The sequence below is a fragment of the Schistosoma haematobium genome, chromosome 1 (genome assembly GCF_000699445.3).
Source record: "Schistosoma haematobium chromosome 1, whole genome shotgun sequence".
In the NCBI taxonomy this organism is placed as follows: domain Eukaryota; kingdom Metazoa; phylum Platyhelminthes; class Trematoda; order Strigeidida; family Schistosomatidae; genus Schistosoma; species Schistosoma haematobium.
Window position 1 is genome coordinate 67,100,320 of NC_067196.1, and position 24,184 is coordinate 67,124,503.

General features: G+C 36.1%; 1 protein-coding gene across 2 annotated transcripts; it reads right to left on the reverse strand.

Moving 5' to 3' along the window:
* Positions 1-1,098: 1,098 nt before the first annotated feature.
* On the reverse strand, positions 1,099-22,188 carry MS3_00001922 (uncharacterized protein). Of its 2 annotated transcripts, XM_051209432.1 has the most exons (9): positions 21,974-22,188; positions 21,434-21,930; positions 21,334-21,400; positions 20,992-21,296; positions 18,018-18,208; positions 10,638-11,005; positions 7,695-7,885; positions 3,717-6,431; positions 1,099-2,308 (listed from the first exon to the last, which is right to left on the reverse strand). In XM_051209432.1, the coding sequence occupies exons 2-8, from the start codon at positions 21,488-21,490 to the stop codon at positions 6,354-6,356; spliced, it is 1,257 nt and encodes a 418-aa protein (XP_051074888.1). In that variant the 5' UTR covers positions 21,491-21,930; positions 21,974-22,188; the 3' UTR covers positions 1,099-2,308; positions 3,717-6,353. The 2 variants fall into 2 exon arrangements, with proteins under 2 accessions (XP_051074888.1, XP_051074887.1); XM_051209433.1 differs by lacking the exons at positions 3,717-6,431; positions 10,638-11,005; positions 18,018-18,208; ... (2 more) ...; positions 21,434-21,930; positions 21,974-22,188 and having other exon boundaries at positions 1,099-1,342; positions 2,103-2,308; positions 7,695-9,020.
* Between the last annotated feature and the right edge of the window lie 1,996 nt (positions 22,189-24,184).

Sequence of the window (24,184 nt, forward strand, 5' to 3'; positions counted from 1 at the left end):
ATTCATCCGTAGCAAAGTTTCTGTTACTGAGCAATGTTGCAGATCGATGCTGTGGAGTTTTACTAACCTTTGTCGATGGGTTTGGAAATGTATGGAAGAAGTGGATGTATGGCAGAGAGGAAAGCCTTGATTCGAATTGTTTGCATGTAGTAAAGCAACTGTACATAGTACCCGTTCAGAAATTAAGTGTAATATCCTTCGCGCATATAAAACCCTAGCTGGTATACTTCCCGCATAATAACTAACTTTTGCCCCGCTCTTAATATGCAGTTATGTGTATCTCCCTTCCATTTAATTGAAGCTGATATTGTCTCTTATTCTAATACCAACAGTGTATTCGTCAGTGTATAACGCCTTGAAATTGTTCTACATAGGCTTAATACATAAGCTGAGGTCATATTAATTTTAACATACTTGAGCTTATTGCCTACTGGACATATCTAGAAAACGTAGTCTTAAGATAGCTATAAGTGAGCAGGGACATTGAGGCATTTAGAAGTGTCATACGATCTTCGCCACATGACCCCTCAAGTTTAGCATAAAATAACTAGAATTTGTACTAGCTGTTTGATACTTCGTCAGAAAAATTGAACGTAGGGACACTTGACAGAGGCTTCATGACTCAAAATTCAGGCGTAGTCACTTTATCCAACCCCCTCATTTTACATTAAACAGCTGATAATTAGTACGCCACTTCTACGATAGAACGACCCAGCATAAGCTACTTGAAGGTCTTATAGACTAGGGAGTCCAAAGTACAAGGTTAGGTCGATGATTCTAGTAGCGTAGATAGGTGTAATAATACTTCATTCTTACAGACCAAACACTACTTGCTACAACACACAATAGGTACGAACAAAGTATCCCCGATATTTTCTACTGCTACTCATGCTATTGCTATTTCTTTACCTGGAGGTTGTCATGATCCCGCCGTGGCAACGTGAACTGATACACACACACACAATATTCTGCGCCGCGTATGAATGACAGGTTGAGTGAGCTTTAGCGCGACCAACTAAATTTTGCCTAGGAAAAAAAATCAAATTCAATGTTACTTCATACTTATGATGTTTCCCTACATCTCTAGTTAGAAAACCATTCCAAAAATATAAAATATATTTTAACACAAAAGCGTTATCTAAAAATCAAAATAATTCTTGCATAGAAGTAATCATGAATCAAAATCAAGTTTTTCAGCTTGAAGCGTCGAATTTAACATTAATTCGGTGCCAACAGTTTGACAATAAGCCGCGAATGTTTAAAGTAGCTGAGCAGAATTCCGGTTGGGTGTTGTAAGAGCTATCAACAGCCGAACACACAAACTCTGCTTCACGAATATCTTCTGCAAAAAAATAATTACAAAAAACAATCTATTTTAGATTACGAGACACCAGTGATTAAAATGACGGATAATTTTTAATTGAGCAATGCGAACAGTATGCATGGAATAAATTATTTTTAAATCGCTAGATTCCAAAGTCATACAGCATCACACCATTATACTGGTTCCGGGAACGTGATATTATATAACCAAACCGTTAAACGCCAGCAGCTTCTGGTTTTAGTCCCAAATGTGGAAACTCTAGTGTCTCAACCATAGTCAACGTTTACTTACCATCGCCATCAATTCCGCATTATCAAACACTAAACGTAGTCAAGACTGTAGGAAGAACTACGAAAAATATCTCCGTTCACTTAATATCAGAGTCTGTAAAATACATGTCTGGCATAAAGATGCAAGGAATGACTTAAGTCCTTATACATCAAAAAGTACGACACAATACAAACTCAACCGCAGCTTAGTGCAACCCAGTATATTTGGACATTTTGTGCATTACACCGAGAGCTGCACCGGAAATCTTAGGGACTATGATAACAGGCGGTTATGCAAGTTCAAGTGACTGAAGAGATCTTAAGCTCATGAGGAAATGTCTTGATAGTGGGCGTTCAAACCTAAGTCCCAAAGTACACAAATATTATAGTGGTTATCGATAATTATGTACACAAATTCCCACCTAAAACTGTCCGAACCACAGTCACAGCTCTCTGAACTATGAAAGTAAGACAGACAAAAACATCTGTAAGCATTATTAAACACTTGCTTGGAATAGGAACCTCCACAGTCCATATTGTCCACGCCCATTGTTTCACGCTCCGGTTTTTTAAAGAATGAGGATTGTCTATGTCTGTTACATCACCTGCTGCAGGAGGACTGGCTGGTGACAATTTCGCTTGGTACCAAGACCTGCCACCATCCGAAGAAATGCGAACGGAAATGATCCCACGCCCACCTCCGCTGAATGCATAGCTAAAGTGTAAGGTCATTTAACATGTATAAGTAAAAAACACTATATGAAACTACATATGAATCGTTAGAATGAGATTATCCTCAATATAATTTTCCCTTGTTTCCGGTTATAAAGTATAATTAATATGAGAAACCATAGTATTGAAGAATGATGGAAATCAGTTACTTTATAAGCTTGTATTTTGCTGAGGATAATGTAGAGAAAAACAGGGAACTCATTATAATCTCTAAAAATCGACGTTATTACATCGCTTAAAAATATTTTTGCCGAATTATTTTGTCCTTTTTGAACGTTAAGTGATTCATATCACCAAATCATCCTCAGTACTTACAGCTCATTCTATAAACAAAATTACAACTGCACAATAAGTATCTTAGAAAATTAGGACTGAAAATATCAAGACACAAAAGGACCACCTATAACAATCACCACTTTATAAGCAAAGATGGATAGTGGCTATCAGTGGAATCCAGGACGCACACTTCGTCCTATTTGGGACTCGTTAGCTGGATGTACCTGCATCTCAGAGTTGATGTTCACTGTGGGACTCGAACTCAGTACCGTTCGCTTCAAACGCCATCGCGTCATCCACTTAGCTACTGAGTGCTGATAGCCACTTGCTTGTGCAATGGGGTGAATTTAAATTCACTTGATATTGTTTTGCTTGAATCTTCCCATTGAGATTTAAGACTGCAATTGATCAGTCTCTTATTGGCATATGCGCATCCTGTGCGTATTGCCTCGATATTGCCTTAATTTACAAGCATTATAAGCAAAGATGGATAGTGGCCATCAGTGGAATCCAGGACGCGCGTTTCGTCCTATCAGGAGTCATAGGTAAGTGGATAATGCGATGGCGTTTGAAGCGAAAGGTACTGGATTCGAGTCCCACAGTGGACATCAACTCTGAAATGCAGGTACATCCAGCTGACGAGTCCCAAATAGGACGAAACGCGCGTCCTGGATTCCACTGATAGCCACTATCTATCTTTGCTTATAATGCTTGTAAATTAAGGCAATATCGAGGCAATACGCACAGGATGCGCATATGCCAATAAGAGACTGATCGATTTCAGTCCTAAAACATCAATGGGAAGATTCAAGTAAAACAATATCAAGTGAATTAGTCATCACTTTAGTTTATATCAGTAGCACGTAAAACAGTGGTAAGCGTCATCATAAAGTGCGACGAACCATTTCATTTGTGTAGTCCTCATAAGATAAAAATCCCGCTTTCTGAGGTTTCAGATTCAAGATTTTTTAAATACAGTGGTCATCTATGATCCTATATTGATTAGTTAATCAACAAGTGATTGATTTACTAAACCTAATAACAGTAATTTGAACTACAAAATCAATCAATCAAGAAACATGAGATAATTTTTGTAAAGACCATTGAAAACCTACCCTGACAAAATTACACTCCCAGTGTTTTTGAGGGTTTGGCCATCAGAAGGTTTACAAATAACTGACTGAACAGGATAATCCAAAATAGCCGGTAAGCCCTTCAGATCTGGGACCTTACCATCACCCATCGGTAGAACATATTTATAATCACCCTGCTGCCAAAAGCTTTCACTTTCGTCCGTTGATAATGTAATCTAAAGAGTCAATATGTTCTACACAATAACCTCTCAAGGTAAAATAATAATATGATAAGATTCTCAGAAACTGGTACGGAGTAGTCTGTTCATTACACAGAAGTCGTTATTGGTAAACTAAACTGGTAATACAAACAATGTATGTAGAGTTCCGTATTCAAACAACCTGTAAACATCAATATTAAGCAAAGATGAATAGTGGCTAACAGTGGGATCCATAACACACGTTTGGTTCTATTTAAAACTCTTAAGCTGGGTGTACCAGGATTCCGGAGTTAATGTCCACTCAGGAACTCTTATCCAGTACCTTTCACTACAAACATCGCATTATCCATGAGCGAAGATTAAATCACGAGTAACTTCTGAGACATATTAATCGACTAATATTATCTATATATTCTTATAGTATAACTATTCAATAATTAGATTATGTATATTCATATTCCTCTTATTATAAGCTTTATTTTGACCTATGATTTATTATTGTACGATTTACTGTTCTTCAGCTATGTTCAGTTTATTAACTACTGCCTCCCATGTTCACAGCCACTTTTTGGCTTTATTGTGTACAAATGTTATTTCCTATTTTATGGTGCGTTGCGGTCTGTTTGGTTGATATATAAACCCAGTATGTCCGAAATAAATGATTCGATTCGCATAGTGGAAGCTGGTATTGGTGTTTTGGACTCAAGTGGACGGGCTAGGCGGACATAGGACCAATAAGGACGCTAGGCTGCTCATACCGGTTGAACGTCATTGGTTTTGGTACAGTGCTAAGATTGTATAACTCGTATTTTGATTGGTGGATAAATCACGTGATAAAAAGCCGGACATAAAGTCACAACAATCCACTTCGAAACTGAGTTCAGATATAACCCGGCTTGTACAATGGGATGCCCAGATAGACTGATTAATCGCAGATCTGAACATTAATGGGAAGATCCAAACAACCTATATGTATAAATTAGAATCAAAATTCCCCTCATTGCACAAGCCAGTTTATATATAAACTCAGTAGAAAAGTGGGTAGAGCGATTTTCTTCGTAGCGAAAGGTACTGATTACGAGATCCTGAGTGAACATCAACTCTAGGATGCAGGTAAATCCGGCTGAAGAATCCCAAAACGGACGGATTTCAACACTGGCTATTATCCATCTTTCCCTAAAATCCCTGTGATTAACTGGCTATATCAAGGTAATCCACACAGGATACATAAATGTTAAGAGAGACTGATTATCAATTGAAGTCCTTAACATCAATGGGAAGATACAAACAAACAATAAATATCAATTAAAATTATAGACATGAAATACAAATCCAGCTCTCAATTATAATTGATATTCAAAATTCAAAAACACAACTAAAGCTTGAGATCACACCCAACAATACGAGAAAAATGCTTAACGTTACTCATACATTGGGTAGTCTAAAGACAAAAAATCTAATCAAAACACTAAAAAAAAGTCCTTACAAGTAAACAATTGCTAACAATAATCTTAATTACTGTATTGTTATAGCTTCAAGCGATTTAACAGTCATCAAAACATTAAAATTAAAATAGACATAATCCAATAAGGACGATGTCATTTCAACAAATATTCATAAATATGATCTATTAATCGTAACGACATATATGAAGTGATAACGCTTATGTAAGCTATATATATACCAGATAGAAAACAAACTGATGGATAAGATAAAAGTAAGTTTCAAGATTACTGTTTACGCTTCAATAACACAGTAACGAGTTACTAAGATTTTAAGTCGAAACAGCTGGCTCGAAGAAGGTTTAGATGAAGAATTTATGCACAATTGAAGTTACAACAACTCACTATTTCAAACCTAACTTTTGTGCATAAAGGAGTCATGTTCAATCCCTTATTCTTTTGTTACTTTAGCACCCCTCCTAACTTTGCAAATCATAATTGATAATTATTACTTTATTCTTTGTCTCTCTCTCCGCAGTTTTCCTTTGCAATGAATTTATGAATTATTATTTCTTATTGTTTTTGTAATTATTATATCACTTAATTCTTAAATAATTTTTGATCGCGATACTAATTTTACTCAATAGTTGAAAACTCTCGATAATTTTAATTACTTTAAAGTGATACCCTTTTATTCATAGGCTATTATAGTCAATATTTGAAATTTGTTAATAATCTCTGATTTCTTTATTAACTAATGAAAAAACATTTCATTATTGTCGAGTTTTACATTCACACATGGATACGTTTGACTGTTTTTGATAAGTTTGTTTGATGACGTAACATTCCTTTAACGTATCATAACTATCAAATGTAAAAAGTTAACAATAAACATGATTATACAGCTCAGGGAATTTTTTTTCGTTGAAACGTCTTCAGAACTGTACAAGAAAACATGAATTAACAAGAAATATAGCAGCTTCTACATTTAATCTACAGTGAGAATTTTTGATCTTTTAAGAGTTATTAAACCAAGAATAGTGAGTTGTTAGACGACAATAATAAGGATATATAACATGCAAGTAGGACCGTATCTATAGTATTTAAAAAGAAGACAGATATATTAGTGGCAGTATGAAAAAGCAAACAGAAATCCCAACGTACATAAAAAACTAATAAATTGTGTACAAAAGTAATAATGATAAATAAAAATGGTATATTTTCAGTATTTCGATGAGCGGAAAAACTGAATTTCTGACGTTACGTGAATTAGTATCGAAATAAGTGTCGTACAAAATTCAAGCCCAGTAGAAAAAAATAAACATTTCGCTGCAATTAATTCCTTCAATCTAATATCTATGTTTCAAAAGTGATAATACAACATATATTAGTTACAAAACCAAGAAACAATGGACAGCTTTATGGACTTAAAGTATGATCCCCTCAACAATAGTGCCCGCCAATCACTCCATACGCAATGATACACTAGATCTCCAATTCTCATGACAATTTTCGAACTAATATTAGGATTTAATAGAAAACTGACTTTAAGTTTAACGAATCTCTACAAACTATTTAGCTAAATAATAGTCGTTTATTCATTAGAGGTCACTTTCAAGATGGAGTCAATCAATTAGAAAGTGGGCGAGTTACCCACTGGTGACACTGGATATGTATCATACTAATCATGAGTAAATGGGAGATCACAATGTAGCCTATTCAGTTTGAATAATATAATGCTTGCTACAAGTAAAGGTCTAAGGTTCAATAGTACTTAAGGTCACCATAGGACACAGCTGAGAAGTTCAGCAATTTACAGTTCTTTCATTTTCATTGACCTTTCAAACTATATCAGCTTGTAAAAATAAATTATCTCGTGATAATTGCTAAGAAAAGTGTAAACCTCCATAAAATGGTTAATTAACAGTAGTTACATAAGAATAAATACGTTAAAATGTATGTAGTTTACACAACCACGGTCATCTCTTGAGTTAAGTACTCAATTGATGATTGGGTTATAACATTGAAAAAGACAGTTAAAGTAGTTGCAGTAACTTCTTTTGAGTGCAAAGTTTATTTACGAAGAACTGAGGTAGCCTAAATTGTGTAAGACACAGTGAGTGGTTTGCGATAGATAAGTGCGAACACTACTTAGGTCAAACAGATTGCTAGTCCATAATAATGATCGATATTTATTCACTATTCCTATTTTTCTTAGACTACCCTTGATGTAAAATAATCAGAAATCTAATGAACTTCCCGCTTGATTGTATGTGTGGCAGTGACAGCTCTTGAATAAATGGAACAAGAATGAGAGAGGACACAAACTATTTTTCGTTTAGTTGAAAAGTACTTACTTGACCTAGCCATTTAACTTGACGAGCTCCAATAGAACCAGGTATGATAATTCTCAATGGGAAACCATGATCCCGAGTTAATGGCTTATTGTTCATTTTAAAAGCAATGATTACCTCCCTCTGAGGATCTAAAGCTAAATCAATTGGTAGCGATGAACCAAAAGCTCCACCAGTAGGATCTATATCCAGTCCTATATTAGAAAAACGTTGGGAAATGTTAGGAAATATGAAGCCAATGTTATTATTTTTGAAAAAATCAACTAGGAATATTTCCTCAATGTTACTCATAGCAACTACTGATTAAATTAGTGAGTGTTAAAAGGATAAAATAGGGCAATGATTTTCCTGTATATGTAGTAGCATGCTAAAATAGAATAGATAAAGGTTATTGGCTATAGACATGTACACCTTATGGAGCTTAATAGTGTTAGACACGAGTCATAGTACCAATCAAATACAGAGCTACTCAATTTCCTCGTTCATTTACAGAAACCTACAAAAAGCAAAGAAAGAAGTTAAAAGAACAAAAAATGTTCATCTGAATTCCTTTTTACTTTTAGATCATTACAACAATATTTCGCTTTTTTTATACTTTGTAAATTAAATTGTTCCACATGATAATTCTATTAAGAACCGTATCTCAATAATTTGTAAGTTGAATATTATTTATAGAGAAAATTCAAACCCTGAAAACCGTATAAAGATGCTCTCAATATATAAAGCTAACTTTAAGATGATTAGTATTTAGACCATTTAAATTCTTACTAGACGATTTGGTTTACTGACCCCCCCACACACAAAAAAAAACCTTCCTCCCTAACTATATTCGATAGATGGTACTGGAATTTTTTGCCCCCAAATGCCCTGGTAAGGCCGAGAGTAAGGAGAGTCCGCCCTCCCTCTCGAAATGCTCTTGCACGACCACGCATATACAGCCTTTGCCAGGGCAAGTCCTACTCATTGCCTTCTCATGGCGGGGGTTTTGTTTACGAAATTGAGAGGACGAAAAGCGAATGTCTGGCGCTTTAACCGGGTTGGTGGACATCAAGAGTCCACTTAAGGGAGTTGGAAAAACCTGATTCCAAACCAATGGTGCACATGAGCTTCAGTATCCTGAGGGAAAAAATGGCGTATGAACCAATTGTTGGTCACCGTCTACCATGGGACTGCATCTCCTTACATTGCTCCACTGCCTTGTGGGTCAGACCTTACTGGATATACCGTACTGGAATTCATATTGAAATGAAACGATAATAGTTCAAACAATTATAAAAACCATAAGAATTTATAATTTCATGTTTAATTTAATGAATTTCTCAGTTAAAAATTTCAAAAGTATTTTTTTAAATAAAAAAAATGGAAAGCAACTAAAATAATACAGACGTAAATGTCAGGTATTTAGACAATTAACTCTATTTAAAACTACTTTATTAATGCTACTACGATTTAGAAGAGGAAGAAGAAGGAAAAAAACCATTTTTGCAATTATGCACTTACATAAGTGTTCTTATTGATTTATATAATTTATTATTATAGATTTTAATTAGGTTCATTTATGAAGAACTCATTATTTATTAAGTAAATATTAATGATATTTAATATTATAATTATTAAAAAGGAACAAGTTGAATCAGTTGAAAAAAAAACAAAATACTTAATGAAAATACTTAGTAGATTATTCAGTCAGTCAGTTACAACGTAGGACCAGGCATATACGTGCATCGGTTTGAGTTGCCATACCTCATTAGCATAACAAGATGAACACCGGATTCATAGGAGTGGTTAAGTTAATGGTGGTAATATATAAAAGAAAGATTATCAATAATCAATCATTCGATAAACTCAATACAGTGAAAAAATGAACTTTATATTAATTAATTGAAATATAAAAGATCAATCACAATTTTAATGTTGATTGTAATTACATTTTATTATCTTATTAATATATATAGTTATAAATAAAAGTGGAGTTCAACCAGGTCTGTTGCGAGATAGTAATTCACTGATGATAATAGTGAATGTGTCGCTAAATTTCTTGGATTAGTTGAAGTTAGATATTAACGCCGTTGGATTCCAGCTTAGTGGTCTAGTGGTTAAGTGCTCGCGCGCGAGACTAATAGGTTCTGGGTTCGAAACTCGCAAGGCGGGATTGTGGATTTGCACTGTTGAAGAGTCCTACAATAAGACTAAACGGCCGTCCAGCGCTTCCAGGGTTTTTATGGTGATCTAGCTTCAACTGACTTATAATCTCAATCATTAAAAGGTAAAATAGTAAATGAATTATGATGATATAAGAGTTAGTAATAACAGAAATATAAATCTTTCAATCAATAACGAAATATCTATTGTTCTTCCTCCAATATTCATAAAGCTCAGCATGAACTAATATGAATGACAAAGATCACTAAATTTTAGTGCTTACATGATTGGTTTTTGGTAAATTTGCATCTAGGACCTATCATCTTAACATTCACTAGCACAGTCTTGTTTTATAATTTTTTATTAGTAACTATTAAAAGAATCTTGTATTTGTCGTCTAATGGAATGAATATGATATAGTTTAAAAACTGCTGTATTTCCTGGTCCAAATGATTTCACTGAAAATCTGTAGAAGATTATCGATTAAAACATTATACTCTCCTTTCTCTTAACCAATTTGTTTATTGAACTTAACGATATTTTATTAAAGCTTCTGAAATCTTTGTACTCCATCTTCAGTGGAAACTAATCTGTCTTTTGGATCTAGTTCTCGGATTCTTAGTGAAACAGTTTACGATGTACTCTAACAGCTGGACTGCATAATTAATCGATCTCAAAACTTTCAAACTAACAAATATAGGAAACATCAGTAGCGAGAAGTTGAAGAAAGTCTAAATCTCCTTGTATTCTGGGTATAATTAACCTCAGGAATATTCAATAGATAAGTATTGATGCACAGCTTACCATCAAATCGAACGTGACGTACACCTGCATTTTTAAGCAATTCGTAGAGTGCTTGATAGTTTGTTCTTTGGTTTGAAGGTAACAGATGATAAGCCAATAAGTCCACTAACAGTACACCAGTCCACTCTGCCGTAGAAATCGCTCCCTCAGACCACGATAAGCCTTTCACATAAGGACTATGTTCTTCTAATTCAGCCTTTTTTATATCATACTTGATCATATCTGATCGTCGGTTCCCAGCGCAAACAATGGTGGATACTAAACTTTTACGAGGATAATTCTTTAGAATATCTTGTAATTTTAAAGACAAATTCAGTGATTGATTGTTAACTTTTATAACCGAAGAAGCTATTTCAAGTCTATATGTCCTAAAGGAGAAAAATATTTCTAAGGATATATAGCTTGAAAGATAAATGTTGAACTAAATTTAATAAAGAAAATTTCAGTTAAAAAATGAAGAAATCAATTTGAAAGGACCAATCAGATAATGTAACATCATCTTTACCATTACTTAACTTTAATATACTTTTTATTTTATCGGTTTTCAACTGATTATTCTTTAGCTAAAAGTGTTAACTCGAACTGATCCATTTTATAAAGAAATATATTAAGCTAGTCCTTCCATTGATTTTAATGTTGACAATTACAATAAGTGACAAGATGACTGCATTTAATCAGTTATTAACCTTAATAAACAGATGCAGATTATTTTTCTTTGCAGCAGCTACTAACCTAAAAAAAAGATAGATCTCGGATGATACAACAGATACACAATATTTACAAGAATAGGTTTTCTATAGAAAGACACTTAATCAGACTGAGTGTTTTGTAATAACTGAAAGTTAATAAACTGAGCTGATTGATGATAGTGTACTAAGATTATTCAGTGAAATAAGGAATACCTGTACAATCAAAATGTGTGATATAAATAAAGAAAAGTTTCCATCCATATGACACAACATACATTTTGCAAATCAATCTTTTGCCTACAAACTTAAAGTAGTTATATTTATATATTTTAAGATATCAGAAAATCCCATAGTTTTATCCTCACTTTACGCTTGGTTGGGTTAATCAAACATTAGTGAACGAATAAGAACAATGCCCTCAGTTTAGGAAGAAGTGGGCTTTAGCAACTATGAAGGTAAAGAAGTAAAAAGTGATTAACTTCAGATGCCAACGAAAAACATCTGACATCAAAGGACGTAGCCATTTAAAATTGGAATTTACTTATACTATCACAAAACACAACTATCATCATGTTATGAGGCCTTAATGGTAAATTTAAATAACTTCGTGAGCATACGTCAACCACTTTATCAATTATGCAAACAGAGATTGAAATTTTCAGCAAATTATTAACTTATGAAATCAGATTTTCATTAACAATAACAACACGTTCAATCTAGCATTTGTAAGAAATTGCAAAAACAGAAATGAACCATCAGTAATTAATGCTGTTATTATAAATTATCTCCAGTCAGTCTTAATTTTTTCGTTTCATTTTGTCATCAAAATATAAGTGCTCATATTTCTTAAGGAAATTACTTCGAAATGTCTACGTAATCTGTAAATCTAAGTTAATTCCAAGTGTTTTTATAATGGTTACGTGACAAAATCAAACTGGCGCTCGGTAAATTTATGTCACTTTTTAGATTGACATCCGTAAGATTCTTCTTATCATTCTTTTACTACATTTCATTTGCAACATGAAGGTGAACATTAGTTGAATTATTGTAACGATCGTCACTGTTTTTCCTTATCCTATTCGCGAACTGTTATTTATTTATCTAATGAGCATTAAGATAAATTATTAATAGTCTTGAAATTAAATACATACATGCGATGTATTCTTAGTCTTCAACAGTTTAAAAGCATTCATCTGACACCATATTTAAGGTTCTCGCACTTACACTTGTGTTCATAATAAAATCATCTGTATGGCAATGCTGAAAATTCGTTAGTATTTAACGCGTTCTTGCACATCATTATTTTTTATTAGATCGATTCAGTCTTTTAGTGTCTGTTGAGAGAGCTTACATAGAATACTTTGAGATTTTTTATTTAAAACTGATTAATCAATCAGTATATTATGAGATGAAAATTTTTCAAAAATTCTCATTCAGAAGGAAACCTTGAAGTAACTACACTTGTGGTAAATTTGAATAAAAATAGAATGTGGTGATATAGGTTTTGATTTCTTCGAATCATATATTCTGACCATGAATTCTGAGTCCATTCAATGGAAGTAGTAATTTGTATCTGTTTATTTCGTTGTATTTCGATAAGTGAATGACAAGACGAAGTTTATTAAAATTATGTGATACATTTGCGCAATACATTTTGAACAATCTGATCACTTGTTAAGACATTTCTATATGAAAATTAAAAGGTCAACCAGACACGTTAAAGGTAAGACATAAGAATAAATAAATAAATAAAGCAAACAAAAACAATGTGATAACCACTCTGGATAATAAATCGATAATAACATTGTTGCTACCTTGACGTGGTGGTCAGGCTTGCAGATCGTGATGAAGCAACCGAGCTATACTGGCTGGAACGACCGTTCCTCAAGGTCCTATCATGTCAGACAGGTCGGTTGAAGAGCGCTAAGACCAAAAGCAACAATCCCAAAGTCCGAAGGAGAAGTCGTACTGCTGGCTGTACAGAGGTGTGACGGCAGTAAGGTGTTTCCTTCAGACAACCAGCATGACAGCGACGCTGCCTTCCCACAAGGAGGGGTGGGGTTAGAAAAGATCGCCTTATCCCACAGATATCCGCCTCCGGCGGTAAATTCTGAACAAGTACGGAGCTAACACGAAAATTACTCAAAAAGGTCGTGTGTGACCGACCTCAAGCAGTTGTCCCTTGGGCACTGCGGTAACGCTCTCAGGTCACTAAGACCACCTCTAATCCAAGTCCCTTTTCAGGTACATCCAGAAGAACCCTTCTACGGTGTGGGCAACCGGGAAGTGATAACCGCCCTCATACCTCTAACAACACTCAAGACCACTGTATTCATAATCAACCTCCGCCTTCACTTCCTATTACTCCTCCTACATCGACTTTCAACTCTAAACTTCCTCTTTCGGCTTCCTCCTCAAATGTCACCATGTCCAACGATTCTAGTGCGCTAAACACTGTCCCAAGTCTACTGGAACCTTGCTCCAAACTACACATTGGAGCCTTCAACGTAAGCATTCTATATCAAACCGGTCAACAGACCTCCTGGGCTGAAACCCTAGATTCTCGTACGATTGATGTAAGCTGTCTCCAAAACACGCACACAGGATCCTAGTGTGATCATTCACTTGACCTCACCTCGGCAAAACGGAGAGCCAACGAGATACAACCCCCGTGTATCTGACGACCCAATGGCTGGTCCTCGTGGACTGGCAGGTGTAGGCATAGCACTAAGCATAAGGACAGAACAAGCATTGTTAAAATGAATCCCCGTTAACAGTCGTTTATGTGCTGTTCTGCTGAACGGCTCTGTAAGAACTCGGAAGGATAGGGACACACGTCGTTGCCTTTTTGTCGTTTCTGCCTACGATCACACTGACTGCAGCTCGGATGAAGTGGAAGATGCATTTTACAGAAAGTTATCTGAACTTCTTCAGAAAGCTAAACGTCCAGACATAGTACTCGTAGCAGGCTCTGAACACGATGAAGAGCGAAAACAAATCAGATCTAGGTTAAGCAAAAGTCTAAGAAACGACCGTGAGCAGTGGTGGGCAACGAAAACAAAAGAAATGGAAAAGGCGGCGGCTATAGGGAACACAAGACAGCTCTATAGACTAATAAAAGAAACTAGAATTAAGAAGTCAAATGTGAGACAATCTCGGAAAAAGACTACAACTTTTAGCCCAGACGTTTAGAACGATTGGTGGAACACTTTGAGGAGCAGTTCATCTGGCATTCAGCTACTGTACAACTACTCACCATTCCAAAACAGCCTGAACAGGACATTGAAGTAGGTCCCCCGACTCTAATTGAAGTTAAAAAACCTATAGATAATCTGAATTGACGAAGAGCAACTGCCCAGTGCTGAATGGCACCAGAAGTCTTTAGGGATGGTGGTCTTGTTTTAGCGACTAGGTTGACTAATTTTTTAGCTAAAATCTGGGAGTTGGATGTAATCCCATCTAACTGATCACAATCACTAATTGTTTCAATACATAAGAAAGGGTCAAAATCATCCTGTGACAACCATAGAGGGATTAGTTTGACTAATATAACATCTAAAATACTAGCCTCAATAATTATCGATCGCCTAAGACACGTGGACTGCAAACACGAGGAAATCAATCTGGCTTCAGACCTGGTCGTGACTGCGTCGACCACATATTCACCATTCGTCAGGTTCTAGATTACAGGCATGCTTATCGGCGTCCGACAATGGTGGTCTTTCTTGACTTAAAAGCAGCATTTAACTCTGTAGGCCGAGAGGTTTTGTGCCAGTGTCTGTCATTGAAAGGCGTACCTCAGAAGTACATAAACCTTGTGAAGGCTCTTTACTCGAACACTACTAGTCGAGTCAGAGCTTATGGCGAACTGTTGTCTGCTTTTGCAACCTCAAGTGGTGTCCGTCAAGCCTGTACACTTCCTCCATTTTTGTTCAAATTCATCATAGATATACTGATGGAAACAACGTTCTCATCGACTGAATTTTCGAGCACTGACCTCTTTCCAGGAGGTCCACCTATCGACGTAGAATACTCAGATGATATGGTCCTGTTTGGTGAAGACGCTGATAAAATGCAGAGTGTTTTGGTAGTACTGAGCAACAATGCCAGAATGTTTGGAATGCGCTTCTCTCCCTCTAAATGCAAGTTGTTGCTTCAAGACTTGTCTGCGTCAACACCTGAACTAAGGATAGTAGGGAGTGAAGTAGTCGAACGAGTTGACAACTTCACTTATCTTGGGAGTCTGATCAGCCCTAATGGGTTGGTGTTTGACGAAATCTCAGCACGGATTGGAAAAGCTCATTTGGCTTTTGCCAACTTATATCACCTATGGCGTAGGCGAGATATCCGTCTATCAATGAAAGGATGAGTATACTGCGCGGCAGTCCGTTCTGTTCTACTTTACGGCTGCGAAACGTGGCCATTAGGAGTAGAGGATATTCGTAAGCTACTAGTATTTGACCACAGATGCCTCAGAAATATTGCTCGCATCTGCTGGGATCACCGAGTAAGTAATAGTGAGGTTAGACACAGGGTATTAGGGAATGATGGTAAATCAGTTGATGAGGTTGTGAATCTTCATCGACTGAGATGGTTGGGCCACATGTTACGTATGCCTGAACACCGATTACCACGACGTGCGACGCTATCCGGTGTTCGGGATGGTTGGAAGAAAGTTAGGGGCGGCCAAACCAAAATGTGGCATCAGTGCTTGGAGTCACTAACTTCTAGTCTGAGCCATGTTGGTAGATGCAGACTACTTGGTTGGGGTCCGCGTGACTATCGTAACCAATGGTTGGGGACTCTTGGTAGCATGGCTCAGAATCGGTCACAATGGCGTCGGTGTATACACTCTGTGTCTTCCCTTAAACTAAGAGATTAAAATCACTTCATATCTTTCTTTCTACGAACTTATTCTTTCTTCCTGTACTATGTTCTTATATGCAATCTTTCTTTTGTATATTACAACTATTAACTTAACCACTCCTATGAATCAGGTGCTCATCTTGCTGTGCTAATGCGGTATAGAAAATCGGACCGATGCATATATGTGCCTGGTCCTACGTTGTAGCTGACTGACTGACGTCCTTGAAGGATTTTGTACAACACTACAAATGCTGACTTGTTGTCAACCTTATGACCAGTCTCAATCAAATGTTTCGCAATAGAGGATGATCCTGTGATCTTATTTGACCATTAGAATTCATTTGTTTCTGTAGCCATTTTGGTATATGTTCACTTGCACTTAATTGCAAATCACGATTACTCCTCCGTATATATGTGTTTCCGCACATACATGTAAACTGATAGACACACTGGGATGTGACACAGCCGCTTGCGTGATACTCGAGCTTTTGGTGAAACAGACCTTACCTTTTTAAAAATGACAAATTGGGCTGCATAAAATGTCCGGTTGATGGTTAATTTAAGTCTCAGTTTCAACATGAGACTATTTGTGTCGCCTCTAAATGGTAACATAATGTAAACACGCTTCTTGGGTGCCAGAAGCGTCATAGGTCTAATCGTATTGACACCCCTCCAGCGGTTTATGAACTTCAATGAATAACAATTTTTCATTAGCGTATCAGCCAAGAAGTTCATCTCTACTTCACTAGTATCGCTAGTACAAATACGATTGATTCTGCTGAATTCATTACAAACGTGGATTAATAAAGGACTACGTTCTTCTAATTCAGCCTTTTTTATATCATACTTGGTCATACTGGATCGTCGGTTCCCAGCGCAAACGTTTTCATCTCTCATAATATACTGATTGATTAATCAGTTTTAAATAAAAAATCTCAAAGTATTCTATGTAAGCTCTCTCAACAGACACTAAAAGACTGAATCGATCTAATAAAAAATAATGATGTGCAAGAACGCGTTAAATACTAACGAATTTTCAGCATTGCCATACAGATGATTTTATTATGAACACAAGTGTAAGTGCGAGAACCTTAAATATGGTGTCAGATGAATGCTTTTAAACTGTTGAAGACTAAGAATACATCGCATGTATGTATTTAATTTCAAGACTATTAATAATTTATCTTAATGCTCATTAGATAAATAAATAACAGTTCGCGAATAGGATAAGGAAAAACAGTGACGATCGTTACAATAATTCAACTAATGTTCACCTTCATGTTGCAAATGAAATGTAGTAAAAGAATGATAAGAAGAATCTTACGGATGTCAATCTAAAAAGTGACATAAATTTACCGAGCGCCAGTTTGATTTTGTCACGTAACCATTATAAAAACACTTGGAATTAACTTAGATTTACAGATTACGTAGACATTTCGAAGTAATTTCCTTAAGAAATATGAGCACTTATATCTTGATGACAAAATGAAACGAAAAAATTAAGACTGACTGGAGATAATTTATAATAACAGCATTAATTACTGATGGTTCATTTCTGTTTTTGCAATTTCTTACAAATGCTAGATTGAACGTGTTGTTATTGTTAATGAAAAGATGCTTTGATAAGTTTTAACAACCGGTGTTAAGTTTGAGAAAACGGTAAAATTGGTACTTGGTCAATTAAAAACGACTTTATCACTTCTGATTAATTGGTTAGTCATATAGGCGTGGAAAGTACTAGTTTAATTTGAGTGGCTTTCAGGTACGAACGTAATCAATGCTTAAGTTTGGTAGTTGTAACAGGTTTAGTTAGATAATAACTTACTCAGGATCAACATCAGGAACAGGAAGGTGGTTTCTTACAAAAAATAAATCAGTAGGAGTTATTGGGTTGCTACATACTGATGAAAGAGGAGTTTCCGCATTAAAAGGACGCTGCGAAACCACTTTCAAATCCGGATTTCTCTGAGGATCAGAACTATATATATCTTCATTGTCTTCTTCTTCGACAAAGTCCTGATAAGAAAGAATCAGGAAGATAATTACAAAAATCACAAACGAATATCTCATGATCAGTTTAGAATATCAACGCACTGGTTTTTAAGATGTATGCGAATTTAAAATGTTTCACTTTCATAGGCTTTGAATAAAATTCGCAGATAAAAGATAATAAAATATTTTACACTATGAACTAGTAGGTAGTAAGAGGGTGTATTCTTATTTTAACCGTTTAAGCCACTCAAGCGAAAATCAACATAATTGAACGTTAGGATTTTTCAAAAACCCTTTGAACTAAATATCGCAATAAATGTGAATACATAATAGTTATCTTTATATGTAAGTTAGAAGATAATGAAAAACTGCGTAATCATAACTGACAGATACTAAAACAGCCAGAATAACATACAACTTTACGCTCAACTAGAAATAAAACATAAAAATGTATTTATGAATAAACAAATAAATTAGCATTCTTTTCAAAGAATGCTGAAAACTTTAGATTTCGTACATTCATGAGAAAAGTAGCGATTCATTATACATAAATCAGTGTTGAAGACGAAATAGAAAACATCAGTTAAAATAATTGAATAAATACGTCTGGTCACCTTCACAGTCGATGAAAAAATAGGCTACGAAAGAAAAGTAGTCATCGCTTCATTATATGAGTATCCGGAAATTTTGTTTCAGGCATGTATATTGTGTTATACAATAAATATTTAGGATAGTATGACTCACCAAGTAATAATCACTTCCTGAACAATGCCAACCCACTTGTAATAGCTATTAAGAAAATTTATATTTCAGCATCGATTCGTGTACAGAAGACAGGAAGAATTTCTCTCTTAATTGACTGAATAAAGTGATTTTCGAACTACAAACCAACGCTTTTGGAATGCTCATGCAACTTTTGAGTTTGTAAACATTGAATAAAGAGTCAACTAAAATAGCCATCAAATTATTGAAAAAGAGGTCCCGACTGTCAAAAAACATACTACAACGTTTCAAAAGATAAATGGGTACTAAGGAAATTGTCCATACAAACGGGTCTTGGTCATGATAAAGAACAAAACTAGATCAAACATTCCAGGTGTACGATGGCCAAGAAATAAGCCAAACATTCAGGTATTAATTCATTGTAGGGCTAAAAACCTGCAAACCTGGTTTCTTCCAATAGCCTACGATATATATAATTATCTTTTATCCGACATCTCATCTGAAAGATTAGTACAATATCAGTCTCATGAGCAGTTATTATTATTATTTTTATTTTATTTTATTTTAACACATAGATATTAGTACAAGGAGGCACCAAATACATATGCGCTACATAAATCTCATTCGATATGTGTGAGGGCTGTGATACTGCCCGGGTGCCCGAACCGAAGCAGTTGGTTTTCTTAGTGGGCCACTCCCCGAGCCTTCGACCTGAAGGTCTGATCCACAAGGCAGTGGAACATCGTAAGGAGATGCAGTCCCATGGAAGCCGGTGACCAACGATTGGTTCATACGCCATTTGTTCTCACAGGATACTGGAGCCCATGTGCACCATTGGTTTGGAATCCTGTTAAAGCGCCGAACATTCGCTTTTCGTCCTCTCATTTTCGTAAACAACATCCCCTCCACGAGAAGGCAGTGAGTAGGACTTCCCTGGCAGAGGCTATATACGCGTGGCCATGTGAGAGCATTTCGAGAGGGACAGCGGACTCTCCTCACTCTCGGCCGTACCAGGACATTTGGGGGGCAGTTATTACTCGACATCATACTCCAGCGTTCACTTATCGACTGACATTCTTTTCATTTTGCAGTTACTAAGTTTTTATGGAATCTGTATGGAATACTTCGACTAGTTGCGTGAATATCTCAAGGCTTTGTGGATCGACAAATGAAAAATATGTAGTGCAACTGAAACTATGGTATTAACATAAATTCAGTCCCACAAACTCTCTAAAGTGAATACATCGCCTAACCATTAGATCCATTTTTCAAATGTTCTCTAAAACTCATTAGAATGGTTTACAGCTACTTAAGGGGGTTATAGTCTAAGTTTATGTTTGCTTTGTTATTGGTCTAGCCAAAATTCTCTTAGTTATCATTCAATTTTTAAATTACTATATAAAATTACGAAAGCTAACATGTAGAGCTAGTTACTGTTGAAAATTCGATTTTGACTACGAACTCCGTGAACCATATTAACCAGTTTATCAAATCTGGCAACAGTGCCGATAGACTACACAGCACAATCTACTTGACTGGTAGTAAAGTAATGTGGTTGAAACTAGTTTATGACAGGTTGTAAATATCAACTTAATGAGTTACTGGAATTCGAGAATGTCGCTTTGTCGCGCAAATGAAGTTGTAGTTGTGTAGCTATCAGGAGTATAAACTTAAGATAAGTAACCCTATCAAAAACAAGAAATAGTCAAGCGCCAATAGTTTAACATCCCGAATTCCAACATCGAATATGGTTTTGAATTTCAGTTTAGTGACCATCTGAAAACTAATTTATACTGCTTAATTGCTGTAGACAGTTGTCGCTAAAATATGGTGGGAATAAGCGGTCGAAACGTCAATGTATAATAAAATTGCAAGCTCAATATTCAAACTTTGGTGAGTAGTTTACGTAAGCTAAAGGTAAACCAACCTATGATCTTCCATTTTTATTAGGTTGTTTGACCTTAAAACGACTAGCTGTGAGCTTTGACAACTGAGCTATACCCAAAAATTATGTCTGTTTAACATCTAATAATCACTAAAGCAAAGAAAACTCAAAATTTAAAGGTCAAGTAGTGGGTTCTTACCGATTTGTCAAGTTCTCCAATATAGTACTTCTCTAGTATTTTCAAAACATGACTCTGATAGTGAAATGCATAAACGGACCAGAATGAAGAGACGTCAGACCCAGCGGCCAAAAGAATTTTGTCACCCCCAGGATGATCGTCAACAAAACTCGTAACATCGTATACTTTACCTTTAAGAGAGACCCAAACTCCCCGTTCCTTACAGTTATGCTGAGCAAGTTCCTCTAGTGTAATGATACGCGGCTTCTTAGACTTTGAAATCCAAGCAATTGCAAAAATTCCACAAGAAAGTCCACCTAAAAAAACTACAAATCAATCAAAATTTTACCACATAACCACCACCTTGATATGTTACTGGACTAACGGGGATTTTCGCCAAGCTTCTCACTTTGTTGGATGTAGTATGGAACTGCACAATTTGTCATCTATAATGACAACAAACCTGATTGGGGAGTTTATGAAACGAGATAAAAATGAGGTTGATACGCGACCTAAACATAGATTACTCATCAATATCGTATAAACAAATAATACGATTGTTTCTTTGCCTAAAAATATAAAAAACATGAACTAACTTGCAAAATTCCTATGAATGATGTTACTCAAATAAAAACGCTTTCCTGTAATGTGTTAATTAACTCATATGAAAGGAAAATCACGATAGATGTAAAATTAAGAGAGTGGTGCTCCGAACACCTATGAGTACGCATCCGTACTTTGACCTCTATCCTTGAAAGCATACAAACATACCCAATCTCCCAGTTTTGGGGAAAATTTGACCCACTTTGGGGAAGCCGCCATAGTAAACTTTGGGGAAATGGCTTACATTTATTAATAAAACCTCAAATTTTTTCACAATTTTGGGGAAATTTTGCATTTTTCCCCAAAATTTTCCCTGACTTTTGGGTTTTTCATCAAAATTTCCCCAAAGTTGGGAACCTGAGATATTTAATTGAATTAGCTTAAGGTAAATTAAGCTAACTTTCAGCATGACATCAGTCAGGATTACTTTATCCATGAACTTACAAAGGGCACCGAGTCGCAGGCTGAAATTTTATTGTTATCTTGAACAGGTTGGGAACTAAAAATCCCGTAAACAATAAATCATGAACAGCACAGAAGTGACACCAAGGTAACCTTGAAGTAACGCTTCAGTGGTATCGTCCACTGATAAAGGTTATTGAGCACTTGAAGGTCAGACTGTTGTGAAATGATTGGTGCTTCACCTCGTGATTCATAAGGTTTCGCAAACGCGGTCAAATCAAGACAACCCTTAGATTTTATTTAACTTCAGCCATATTATGTCCGATAACATCAGTTTCGGTTTGGAAAGGACAAGACGATTGATGGCTTGTGTTAGTCCTGGCAATGGTGGTCTCTCAGTTGATCCAACTTTCTTTTGAAAGAGTCGACGGATAAAACCCCAACCACGTGCTGAGTTCATGAATTCCACTCGTCGATGATTCGATGAGAAAGTCGTTAGTCAGCTGACAGGTAATTTGTTATGGGCTTCTTAACTTTTTTGGAGTGTCCTCATAAATTCTCTGTTTCGGAAGACAAAAAAAATGAGGGCATATCAAGTGAAAATTTATCACTAAGCTATTTGAAAACTGTATTCAAGTCGCCTCTAGTTCTGCGATATGACAACGGGAATAGATTTAGCTTGACCAGTCGAGCATCATACAGAAGCTTCGCTATTCCGTGAGTCGGTTTAGTTGCTGTACTCTGAGCCTTTTCCAAAAGCTCACAGTCTTTCTTTAAGCAAAGGCTAGCCACTTGTATGCAGTATGCAGTGGACTTGCCTATGTTAAGCTTATTCAGCAGACCAGAGACATCGAGCTCTTTAATGGTCACGCTGTCCAGTGTTTGAGTGGGGGTATTTTGTATGGACTGGCTGGAAGGGTGCTTCTAAGGTATATACATTGCTAAAGTAGTTTGAGAATACTTGGAATTCACCAAAGTCGTCCTCCACTGATGATGAAGCAGTACTGTCTCCATATAGTGCAGGAATATTCCCTCTTCTTTTCGTCCTTCGGTTTATATAGGAATACAAGCGTTTAGGACATTCTATGGATTCCTCAACAATTTTTTCTTCGTACAACTTTCTAGACATACGAAGGGTCGAGGCACAGGTATACCGAGCTTTTCGATAATTAGATTTTGTCTTGTCTGTCCCCAGTAACCTAAATCTATCCCACATTTTTCTTCGCTTACGGAGGAGGATGTAAGCCTCCCTGCTGAATCACAGTAAAGAGTTTCTCGGCTCCCTTGGTGCAATCCAAGCCATGTCGGGTAAAGTAGCTCTTAAGTATAAATTTTGAAATGCGTCCCAAGCCGTTTCAATTGAGGAATCTTGCTCTATTGTCTACTGGCAATGCTGAGTGTATGATATCTTGTGTGTTTGCTTTCCAGACGTTAGGTCTGGAATGAGCTGACGTATGCTCATTTTTGACAATTATATGCAAGTCAAAGTTTAGAATTACATGATCACTTTTACCCAAGGGTAGATGTAATCGAGGTTCGTAACGGCATCCTTATAATGAGTCAATATGATATCTAGTAAGGACGACCCAGAGTCCGGGTCGTACATAGTCACTTCTTTCACATGTTACACTAGGGCACATGTGATAACCGCATCAACTAGTTCCTGCTCGAAGGAATTGTCTGACAATCCTGGCCCATTATCAGATTCATATGAGTGACTGAGCCACTCTCACAAAACAAGTGATAACCCAGTTAGGACTCTTGTGACTTTTGAAAATGTGGTTTTGGAGAAAGCCTAGTTACACTATTCATATAACTACTTTACAATTTCCGTGACTTTAATGTAGGCAAATTTTTAGATGGGTGAGTTCTCACGTGATTGCGTCGTAGACGATTGACATCAAATCGTATTCCCACTAGAAGAGGTGTCACGTCTCTGAAGTGGTATTAAATCGATTATTTCTTCGCTTGTTTTTCACTTAAAATGACGGTGAAACTCTATTTTATGGACGACCTTTGGACGTATTTTTAGGTGACCTTGAGAACATTAGCCAATCAGAAGAGAGTTAGTATAAAATAAAAATATATTTTAAAAAAGTGATGAATTACAATGGATATTCTTCTTTTACATGATTTAAGAACTTGTTGAGGTTTGATAAAGGTTCAGAAGTTTTGAAATCATAGTGCATGCGGTATGAGAGCTCGCCGC